Source organism: Microcaecilia unicolor, chromosome 5 (genome assembly GCF_901765095.1).
Source record: "Microcaecilia unicolor chromosome 5, aMicUni1.1, whole genome shotgun sequence".
In the NCBI taxonomy this organism is placed as follows: Eukaryota; Metazoa; Chordata; class Amphibia; order Gymnophiona; family Siphonopidae; genus Microcaecilia; species Microcaecilia unicolor.
The window spans coordinates 325,970,163-325,982,325 of NC_044035.1; the positions used below are offsets into that span (position 1 = coordinate 325,970,163).

General features: G+C 43.4%; 1 protein-coding gene across 1 annotated transcript; it reads left to right on the plus strand.

Moving 5' to 3' along the window:
• Nucleotides 1-4,445: 4,445 nt before the first annotated feature.
• RRAD (RRAD, Ras related glycolysis inhibitor and calcium channel regulator) lies at nt 4,446-10,497 on the plus strand. The gene is made up of 5 exons (XM_030202571.1): nt 4,446-4,602; nt 6,014-6,390; nt 7,370-7,443; nt 8,049-8,253; nt 9,620-10,497. Exons 2-5 carry the CDS (start codon nt 6,042-6,044, stop codon nt 9,895-9,897), a joined length of 906 nt encoding a protein of 301 aa, XP_030058431.1. The 5' UTR covers nt 4,446-4,602; nt 6,014-6,041; the 3' UTR covers nt 9,898-10,497.
• Nucleotides 10,498-12,163: the final 1,666 nt, after the last annotated feature.

Genomic DNA, 12,163 nt, shown 5'->3' on the forward strand with positions numbered 1-12,163 from the left:
GCCCTTGGTACTCCATTGTTCCTGCTTCCTCCAAGGCTCTAAGTTCCCAGTGGGTCTCTGTATAGAGGTCAGGTATGGGCTAGTGGCTGCTTAGTAGGATTCATTCCCTATTTTCCTCTTTACCACAAAGTATATTGTTTACCTGATCTACTTTAATGTGCATCTAATTCTAATCCCCTTTGGTTATAAGGCTTATGGTTGCAGACAGAGAGATATGTTATCTACCTGTCTCAGCCTTCCTCCCTATACTGATATATTCCATGGAAAGCCCTCAGCATCCTGTCTGGCTACCATATATCTCATAATAGACAGGGAAGGGGAAAATGATTACGGAAGGCTGATTCATCAGGAGTCATGTTAGTGTGAGAGGGGAATGGAGTCTTTGGTTGCAATCTACAGTTATAACGGATTGATGCATTCCAGCTGAGGCTCACAGAGTTTTACAGACGTGTTTTCCCTCATTGAGAAAATGGCTTATTTAAAAATACTGTATTGATCGTGTTGCCTAGATACAGGCGTGAGTCCTTCTTGCAAGCTGCAAAACAATGGGATGATCGTGTTTCGTGAACATGACCAAAGATCAATACCTAATCCTTTTCTTATTCATGAACAGCGGGCAGCTTCCCATTTTTCGAGTGCATCGTGCTGGAACAAATCCATAAGTACCCATCCACTTAAAAGTGCTCACTTAAAATTTCAATCAACTAAATTGGATGAGGTGTGTATGAGACATAGTCTAGAGCACAGAGCTTAAACAGGCTGTTCACTAGTAACCTTGTAGACTGGCAAGCATCTGAATTAGTATTTGAATGAGCACATTTTGCAGTGTCGAGCAAGGCTATCTATAGGTTCAGATGATGAAATGGAATATGGCATCACTGTCTGAGCTCCTCAGATATCTGCATGCTTCTGCTTTAGTTCTTCATCGTAGGGAAGTGACACCTTATACATGACTAAGGAAATCAAAGGTAATATATATGCTGAATAGCAAGGGGAGATTTCCAGTGGCGACCCTACAGAAGAGGCCTCAGGTGGCACGCTCCAGTAGTGGCATGCTCTCCTTCCCTCCTCAACCCTTTACCTTATTTGATTCTTTTCCAAAAGATGGTAGTGGCAGCGATTCCCATAGGCTGCCCTGCTGCAGACACCGGCGTCTTCTCTCACTGTGACCCGCCTCTTGACATAACTTTCTGTTTCCTCAGAGGCGGGACGCAGTTGCGAAGAGGCTGGTGCTGGCGGCAGGAGAGCCTACGGGAATCGCTGCTGCTGCCGCCTTTTGGAAAAAGAATAAGGTAAACGTGGGGAAGAGGGCTGAAAAGGGAAGGGGGAGAGATGCTGGACCAGGCAAGGGGGTGGGGCGGGCGGCATCTTATCCCTGCCTCAGGCGGCACATTGCCTTGGGCTGCCCCTGGGTATTTCTATAACTGGGTACCCCAATTTGGGCATCCACTTTAGGCGGTCTGTGAGCCTAATCTATAAGAACAGATCTCTACGATTCCCCAATGTGTCTATAACACATGAACCTTATTTGACCACAACATCACATTGTATTTGTTTCTCTACCGGAGATGGCGGACGCCTTTACGGTACTATGTAAGCCACATTGAGCCTGCAAATAGGTGGGAAAATGTGGGATACAAATTTAACAAATAAAATAAATAAATAATGAAAACATTTCCGCACAAGTTGGCATCAGTGCATCTACATTTAGGCACATGCACTTAAGCTTTAAATACGAGTGCCTACATGTGACATTTATGCACTTAAGTTACAGTATTCTGTAAAATAAGCACCTAAATGAGGCCCCACCTGTGCCCAGCCCATGTCCCTCCCATGTGAATACCCCTTGCATTTGCACGCTAACCCCCCCCCCCCCCGATTCTATATATAGTGCCCAAAGTTGCACAATGATTTTTTTTGTTACATTTGTACCCCGCGCTTTCCCACTCATGGCAGGCTCAATGCGGCTTACATGGGGCAATGGAGGGTTAAGTGACTTGCCCAGAGTCACAAGGAGCTGCCTGTGCCTGAAGTGGGAATCGAACTCAGTTCCTCAGTTCCCCAGGACCAAAGTCCACCACCCTAACCACTAGGCCACTCCTCCACTCCATTAGGCGCTAACAACCAATTATTGCAGTTAATTGGCATCAATTAGACTTTTCACACACAGCTGGCTGTGGTTATCCTATTAGACTTGGCACCTAATTCTCTAGTGTATATCAGAAAAGAGGGTGTGGCCAGGGGGCTGTTTAAAAAAAATAGTGCTCTGAATTACAGAACTCACCTAAGTGCACCCAAATTTGGTGCTGTCATTTACACCTACTTTTAGCAGGCGTACGTATGGCGCCAAAACGTTAGGCACCAGATCCACATTGAACACTATTCTATACAAGCTGTTATCATCCAGTAATACCGCCACCACACACTCCACTGGAACGGATCATTGCCCTGGGGTTTCCCACCCCTGGCACGTGTCAGCCAGGCTAGACTGTCCTCAGTGCACCCTCACCACATGGCACCACTGGGCAAGTAGGCCTATACTGGGCACAGTGATGATGAAGACCCACTTAACCTATCTTGAAAAACGGACCAAGGTGTCTAACACATGCACTAGTCAGAGGTCCCCACAAAACCCTGCAGCACAATGAAGCTGAGGGATGGCGTGCATTGGCTGAGGTGGGATCCCGCCAAGTCCAGCGGCAAGCAAACCACCGGCCTGTCTCTCCTGCCCTGTCAGGGAGGTGGAGCTTAGCTATTCCTTTGTGGGTGGTGTTATCAAATAAATTTGAACTTAACTTTGAACTCTGATAGGACCCAAAAGATAGTGAACAATGCCTGGGCAGGGTGAAGCCCAAGAAAACTCTGGTGGAGATCCCTAGCAGTTCTGATGTGCAAATCAGAGCCATTCTGAGAGGTATTTCTGAAAGTAGGGCCTTCAGTCCCATATAGTAGTATTATGGCTTTTTGCATGTGGTGAATTAAACATTGCAGATTGCAGACTGCAGTGCAACATGATCTCCCTTTCATGGAGAGCATCAATTATTTCTAGCTTCTCATAAGAACATAAGTGTTTCCATACTGGGACAGACCGAAGGTCCTTCAAGCTCAGTATCCTGTTTCGAACAATGGCCCAATCCACTTTACAAGTACCTGGCAAGATCCCAGAACAGTAAAACAGATTTTATGCTGCTTATCCTAAAAATAAGAAATGGATTTTCCCAAGTCCATCTTATTAATGGCTTATGGACTTTTCATTTAGGAAATTATCCAAACCTTTTTAAAACCTTGCTAAGCTAACTGCTTTTACCACATTCTCTGGCAATGAATTCCAGAGTTTAATTACACATTGAGTGAAGAAATATTTTCTCTGGTTTGTTTTAAATTTACTATTTAGTAGCTACATTGTGTTCCCCTTTGTCCTAGTATTTTTTGGAAAGAGTAAACAAGTGAATCAGGTCTAGCTATGCCACTCCACTCAGTATTTTATAGACCTCTATCATATCTCCCCTCAGCTGTCTCTTTTCGAAGCTGAAACTTAGCTTTTCCTCATAGGGAAGTCATCCCATCTCCTTTTTCATTTTCGTTGTCCTTCTCGGTTCCTTTCCTAATTCCATTATATCTTTTTTGAGTTCCGGCACAGATCAAAAGAAGCAACTGCATGACCACGGTTCAGGAATTGGGTACTAGGCACAAGTCCAGCAGCTAACGAGAAAAACCTAACTGGCCTTGTCACTGCTCTGTCCAAGTGAGGTGGAGTCATCAGGGAAGGAGTGCATGCAACCCCCAGTAATACAATCTAGGTACCAGTCACTTTCTGTAAAGAGACTATTCACTCATCTCTCTGCCAACTCTTCCATTGCTGAGAAGCCTCAGGAATCCTCAGCAGAAGCCATTTGGCTCATTCAATTATCATCACCTACCCCCCCCCCCCCCCCCCCAAAAAAAAAAAAAAAAAAAATTATGTAGAATTCTCTGTATTCTCCAGCATTGTACATCTATCTCCAAACCATGCACTGGACTTCCTACATTTTCTTGAGAATCTCTCAACATGTATTTCTGTATGCTAATGAGAAGCTCCCTCCCTTGTCTGTTTTAAAATAGAAATGTATCTTATTCCTTTTCTGGCACCATTCCCTTCTGTGCTCATCACCATATCCATTGGGGAGGATTTTGCTGGAACTGGGCTCCGCTGCTGCAAATAGGTTCATGACCTGAGTGCCAGGATTCGCAGGGCCTCTTAGCACGGGTGCTAAGGTCGAGCAGGCTCGGCTGAGTCAGATTGCGGATCCACGGTTTCTATGCAGCAGAGAACAACAGCTGCAGCGAGAACTGACAGGCAGTGTGTGCACGAAATGTCATCTTACAAACTTCCTGTGCAGGGAGGGGGCAGGGCTAGGGCTGGCTCAGGGTGACGTCACCGCCCGGGAGGCATAAATAGGAAGAACGGGAGCCCGAGGAAACATCAACACATGAGTAAAGGGATAGGGAGGATTGAGCTACAGTTTCTGAGATCACAGAGCAGGTGAACGTGCCCTCGGGAAACAATTGTAGAGAACCTTTTTTCCTTCTTGGTGGCACCAAGTCACTGCAGAGTACCTTAAGGTAAGTTATTGCTCATCATTCTTGATCATCATTCTTATTTTTCTGTGCACAGTTTGTGAATGAGTTTTTGGAACTTTTTGTTTCTTATTTTTTTTTTCTCCATTTTCCCTCTTTAGATGGTCTCACACGGCTTTGTTAAAAATTGATCTTTGAATATGTTGGCTTTTTGAAGGGCAGTTGTTCCCCCCCCCCCCCCCCTCATGAAGTGTGTTGTAGGGGTGGAGTTTTTTTTCCATTGTTCCTTTTTTGCCAGCTGATTTGAAACCAGTGATAATACTGGTGTCTCTATTGTGGAATGATATGATAAATAAATTAATCCATTCCTGGAGCTTTGAGGTTTCATTGTTTAAGTCTGTTACATGATAACCTTGTGAGCAGTGCTGGACTAGTTAACTGTTGAGGTTTGGGCAAATATATTATATTGTACATATTTGCCTCCTGTGTGGATTTGTTTCAAGTGTTCGTCATTCTTTACTATCGAGGTTTTAGGGATCCCTCATCTTCCTGTACAGAGTGCTTTAGACCTTGCACTACAAAAGACATTTACTAAGTTAAATGTAAAATGTTCTTAACATATTATTTGACAATTGGAGGCGTATTTTCAAAGCACATAGACTTACAAAGTTACATACTCTATTAAGAGATTAAAATAATTAAATCAATATTTCAGTTTGTGAATTGAGTGGAGGTGTCATGGAAACAGTGTGGATCGCATTCTTTTGTAACAGAGCCAGTGATTATAACTTAATTTTTTATAACTAACTAGAATTTATCTTCGGAGACTGTGCCAAGTCCAGATGTGCACAGTGTTTTTGTAAGCCCTGGGTTTAGACAGATGCTATGCTTGAGGGGAAAAAATTCAATTAACTATAAATTGAGGTTATTTGAAAATCAATAGTAAAGAAAAATAGCCTTTTTCTCCCAAAGCTAAAACTGCAAAAAAAAAAAAAAGTGAGAGAGATCACCCTATCACAAGACATTTTATTATCAGATTAACGACGGACTTTGGTTCCCTCAAATGATGTTCTCTCTGCTAATTTAATGCAGCATTCCTCAACTCTGCCATACGATCTGTTTAAACCAAGAATGGTTTTAGTTGTTTTGGTGTCCTGACTTACAGGAAGAAGTGAAATTCTTCCCCCATTAATGTATTTATCTCAGTGCTACCCACATCTTCAGCTGTACTGCATATTTGTAAAAAAATATTTAGGGGTTCTTAAACCTTTCAAACCTCTTTCACTAAACTGCACTGAGCTTGTAGTGCAGTGGGTGGGGGACAGAAGCGTGTCCCCATCCATGGGTAGATGATGTGTTCTGTACTGGAAGAAATGCCAAAGGTGGGAGATGTGAAAGTAAAACAATTAAATGGCTGCACTTTCATGGTGTAATATTTCTCTCTTTTTTTTTCTAGCCTCCGTCCCTCTCCTCAGAAATCCTAGATGACTCTGAACCGCAGCGACAAATTGAAAATCCTGGAGAGAAGACGTGGTAGCATGCCTTTCTCTGTCCACCAGCAGCTGCATCGGAGGAGCATGCCTGTGGATGAGAAGGAGCTGCAGGCCACTGTGCCAGCTGAGATTTCCAACCTGGTCCGCTGCCCCTCCTACAACCCTGGAGATGAGCACCGTGAGAGCTGCGCATCAGACTCCTCGGACTCAGTGATCTCCAGCAGCGACTCCGAGGACCATGTCTACAAGGTCATTCTGCTGGGCGAGCATGGTGTGGGCAAGTCCAGCCTGGCCAGGATCTTTGGAGGCATTGAGGACTCACATGAAGCAGAGGAGGCAGGTGAGACTGGCCTCAGACATGTAATGATCTCAGCAAGAGGTTCCACTACCCTCTAAAGGAAATGTACCTTTTGTCTTAGGATTGCACACTGCTTTTTAGTACAGAAGAAACTGCTTTTACAGATTGTGCAATAACCCCTGTCACTTTGTAAGTTTTATTCCCTAAAATGTCCAGTGTGGGCAGAAGTGTGCCAGTTTTTATGCTGTTTCCTTTGGGTTCTCGGTCACAGGTTTTGTGACACAGAACTGTGTATAGATTGTGTCCCGGTGAATAGATCTGCCTAAGTCATATCTAAGGGGGAGACTCAGAACTGATGTTAAAAGCTAAACGGTTTGGGTCAAATCAAGTGCAGATCCTAATTTTCAGCCTTCAGTGACCACTCAGTATAGCTTGTCATTTGTAAATGCAAGGCATTGGGGACTCAACTCTAGAAATGGTGCCCAAAACTGGGCATAGACAAAAAGTGAGCGCTAAGCACTATTCTATAAACGATGCTGAGAGTTGGGCACCGTGTATAGAATAGCGTTTGGAGCTGGGATTTGCGCCCCATTTTGAGGATGAGGATTTATTCACCAAGTAAAACCCGGTGTACGTTCTTGTGCCTAAATGAGGCATGGATCTCCTTTATTCAGTAAAACAACGTGCAAGTTCCAGGACCGTCCCCCCGATCCGCCCATGCCCCTCCCGTGACCACGCCCCCTTTTGGATCTGCGTGTAAAATTTTATGCATGGATCCCAGCTCCTAAAGATGTGTGTGCAAATTTTAATTAATGCAAATTAGTGCTGACAATTGATTATTAGCACCCAATTATCAGTACTAATTGGCTTATCAATTAAATTATGCGTGCAAATTGGGTGTGTGCCTATATTTGTGTGCACAGGGGTTTTTTTTAGCGTCATATAATTAGGGTTTAGATGCGTTCTTTTATTATTTGCTGTCATGTTTGGATTAAATGGGGACCATTATTTTTCCTTTTAGGAAATACATATGACAGATCAATCATAGTGGATGGAGAAGAAGCTTGTCTGCTTGTATTTGACATATGGGAACAGGTGTGTGAGATTTTCTACTGCTTTATATTTACAAATAATGTATATTCAATTTTCCCTTATATTATTTACATTTGTAGACAGAAATCATTTTATTATGTCAAGCTTAATTCTCTATCAAGATAGTTTTCTTAGAGTCATCTTCAACTGTTTTAGTGAAAGGTGATTGCCTGCCTCATATTTCAATTCTGTGTCACCCTGATAAATATGGGACACTGTGTCAGCCGATTCTAATAGACCCAAGTTCTCAGCAGAATGATCAAATTTCGACTAATACCCCAGAAAGGAAAAAGGCAGGATAGGGACATTCCACTAAGTTATCGTCTAGGGTGGCATCTTCTGTGAATGAACTAAACTAGGAAATGGAGGGGTGCAGGTTGCAGCTCTTTCCCATTGTTACCCTTTGTGGGACACTGCATTGAATAGGGATATAGTTTATTTTCTCAAAAACAAAATCCACTTGAAAAGGACTTTCCTTTGAAAAATATTACCTGTAGGCACTTGTTTCTGATAGATTACTGTGGCTTAGAGATAAAAATAAAGTTCTGCAAAGCATTAGAGTCATTGGCTTTCAGGCAAGAGGAAACTAATCAATATTTTTCCTTTAGGATGACAACCATTGGCTTCATAATCAATGCATGAAGATGGGCGATGCCTATATCATCGTGTACTCGGTGACAGACAAAGCAAGCTTTGAGAAGGCTTCCGAACTAAGAATCCAGTTAAGGAGAGAAAGGCAAACAGAGGATATCCCTATCATTCTTGTGGGAAATAAAAGCGACCTGGTCCGATCACGGGAAGTGTCCATTGAAGGTATGAATGATGCAGAACCTGGAATTTGTTTCAGACCTAGTCTTCTTACAATGCAAAGTCTTTCTAAACTAGAAGTGATTTTGATTTCTGACTGCAGGAGGCTGTATAGTAATTTTGAATAGGGCTAAATCTGTCCTGGGAGAACCCCAGCCAGTCAAGTTTTCAGGATATCCACAATAAATATTCATGACTTGCATACACTGCCTCCTTGGTGTGCAAATCTATCTCATGCTTATACATTGTGGATATCCTGAAAACCTGACTGCCTGGGGTTCCCCAGGACAGGCTTGGGAATCATTGCAATGTGTGTTTAAGCTCTTACTCTGGGTTGCCCCATGTGTATCTCTTTTCACCCCATGGTTTATTCAGTTCTATTTGATGGATAATTTTGTCCGCCACCCTCCCATCTTCTTTTGTATGCAGTTTATTCCATGGCCTGAAAGTCTTAGTAGGTTATCCATTGCTGTTCAGCCACTGTTACCTAACATCAAATGTATGGTCAGGACCGTGAACTGAGGAATGTCCTTTCTTGGCATTTTGACAATACAGTATGGGGGTTACTGCCCTACCACCCACCCCACAGAGGAAATTAAAGCATTTCAACCCTGGCCAAACTAGGAGGTCTTTTACAAAGCTGCACTAACAATTTAGCTTGCAGTAAAAATCATCAAAACGCTGAGTGCCCGTTTACCACCAGCTGATTTTTACCATGAGCTAAAAACACTAGCGCGGCTTTGTAAAAGGCCCCCTAGGAGAATTAAGCCTTCTGTAAAAAAAAATGTTAGGTCTTCAACCCCAGAAGTGGCTTTTCTGCAGGTTTCTGAAATATTGCAGTGTAAGGTGTATTAGGTTGCTATTGAATGAAAGGTGCTATATAGTACTATTTATTTGGATTTTGCCCACACCTTTTTCAGTATAGTAGCTCAAGGTGAGTTACATTCAGGTACTCTGGATATTTCTTTGTTCCAGGAAGGCTCACAATCTGAGTTTGTACCTGAGGCAATGGAGGGTTAAGTGACTTGCCCAAGATCACAAGGTGCAGCAGTGGGATTTGAACCGGCCACCTCTGAATTTCAAGACCAGTGCTCTAACCACTAGGCCACTCCTCCACTCCATATCTGTATTTATATAGTTATCCCACCGGTGCTTGGTGCATTAGGAGTTTCTGACAGATGACATGCACTATAAATAATTGTGTGAAATCAAAAAAGGCAGGCACCTAGGAACCGCAGAAGTATATTCTTTTTAAGTAGTTGATTTCCAGTTTTACTGCACACTGAATATTATATAAGTTGATGTGTGCACTGTTGCAGTGTTCAGCAGTAGACACCGAGGACTCAAAACACACCCCTTTTTCTCATTGCAGAGGGACGTGCTTGTGCTGTGGTCTTTGACTGCAAATTCATTGAGACATCCGCTGCTCTCCACCACAACGTCAAGGACCTGTTTGAGGGGATCGTCCGTCAAATCAGACTCCGGAAAGACAGCAAAGAAGATAACGCCAGGAGAATGGCCAGCAGCAAGCGAAGAGAAAGCATAAGCAAGAAAGCAAAGCGGTTCCTTGGGAAAATTGTAGCTAAAAACAACAAGAAGATGGCATTCAAGCAGAAGTCCAAGTCTTGTCACGACCTGTCCGTGCTTTAACCTCAGTCAGTGAGCCTGTGCTCTGCCTGCTGATGCCGCTCACACAGACTATCATTGGACTAGTACGAGGGCAGACACAGGCAGAGAAGAGCATGGTGGCATAGTAAAGAGACTGTGAAGCTGTCTTCTCTGGACTTTTGCATTAATGCCTTAAAATCCATAAACAAGACCAGGAAACTTGCATTGAGTGGTTCCGCTTCAGTCTGGGAGTTCTCAAGGCTGGCAGCTTCACACGCCCTGGCTTCCTCTGTGCATACTGCTCCTTTCTCCTCTTGTCCTATGGATAATAACAGATGCAAAGACAAGGAGGATGCTGGTACGGATGGAATATCATCCTCCGCTTGTCTCCTTTGTATAGCAAAACTTGAAATTTTGTACGCAGGCTCGTACACACTTTTCAGTATAAAATAAGCAGTGATATTTTTTTTAAATTTAATATAGTTCATTAAAACCACATAGGCACAGGGAAGAAAAATATTATAGTAAAAGTGTAGGTTAAATAATATTTTATGAAGTTGATTTGCACTTCCTTAACTATTATCCCATTAATATGTTTCTTGTTTACATGCTGATTTTTTTTGATAATAAAGTGTTATTCCCTGTTATAATGTAATCATATGACTGCCTGTTTCTTACGCAAGTTATGACGCTGGGTGATACGTCTGTAGTACATATTTATTTTTATGTACTTATTATCCACTCTATCTCAAATCTTTCCTAATTGCTCCCTTCTCCTCCATCGCTAACTCCAGACTCCGCTCTTTCTATCTCGCCGCACCTTATGCCTGGAATAGGCTTCCTGAGCCATTACGTCTAGCTCCATCCCTCGCAGCCTTCAAATCCAGGCTAAAGGCCTACCTGTTTGATGCTGCTTTCGACTCCTGACTTGTAACTTTTATCTTATCCTTATGTGTCCTTCTGTCTGTCCTTCCCTTATCCTTTTTTGTCCTGTCTGTTTGTCCTGATTTAGATTGTAAGCTCTTTTGAGCAGGGACTGTCTTTCTTCTTCATGTTCAATTGTAAAGCGTTGCATACGACTGGTAGCGCTATAAAAGTGATTTATAGTAGTAGTAAGCCACGTGTCTACTCGTGCCCAAGATGTGCCAATTTGGAGTTACCACCCGGCTGCCACGTGGCTCTTGCGGTAATTTCAATTTTGGCGCGTGTCCGAAAAATAATTTTTATGGCACGCATCCACTATGCGTGCCAAGTGGGATTTGACACGCGTAGGTCGTTACCGTCCGGTTACCATGTGAGGCTTTACCGCTAGGTTAATGGATGGCGGTAAGGTCTGAAACCCAAAATGGACGCGCGCCAATTTTTATTTTGCCGCACGTCCATTTTCGGCACAAATTATTTTAAAAGGCATTTTTTGCAGACACACAAAAATGGAGCTGTGCGCGCCCAAAACACGTGCCTACAGTACCGCAGGCCACTTTTCAGCGCACCTTTAGTAAAAGGACCCCTCAGATAATAAAAGAGAAAAAGAATAAAATTAAATTAAAAAATACTTTCTACAAATGTTAACTAAGGGCCTCTTTTGCTAAACCGCACTGCGATCGTCGCATGTGCCGCACGGGAATCACTAGCTTGGTTTAGTAAAAGGGGCCGTAAGTGTACTGTGTAGAAATAAACCTAATGTAAATTCTACATTTATATAGTAACATTTTAACAATCAATTATTTGCACACCTATAAACAGATATAAGGGCATATAACTATATAAGTAGAGGCAAAAACTATCTACTATAATAATTTGCACTCCAACGTTTTGAAGCTCTCGGTTCGTAATATCTGAAGCCTTCCGGAGACGTCACCGAGATGCCAGGGAAACCGCGAAGCGTCTCAAGCACCAGGCACCCCTCCCCACCACTGCCTTTGTTTGCCTGCGCTGCCCAGCGTTTCTCCTCTCTCCCCTGCCCCCCTCCAGCCACCCAGCGATTATCCTTGCTCCCCTGATTACCTCCATTGAAGCGGCTGATGTCATTTCCTCTTTCCGCGAGGGCGGGACTCTGAGGGAACGAACTCGAAGGGAAGGCTAGAGACGGGCAGGGCTTTCAATAGTGCGGCTGCTTCGACGGAGGTAATCAGGGGAGCAAGGAGAATCGCTGGGTGGCTGGAGGGGGGGCAGGGGAGAGAGGAGAATCACTGGGTGGCTGGAGGGGGGGCAGGGGAGAGAGGAGAATCGAGATTACCTTGCTAGCGCCCGTTTCATTTCTAACAGAAACGGGCCTTTTTTTTCTAGTATGTAATAAACATATGTAGTA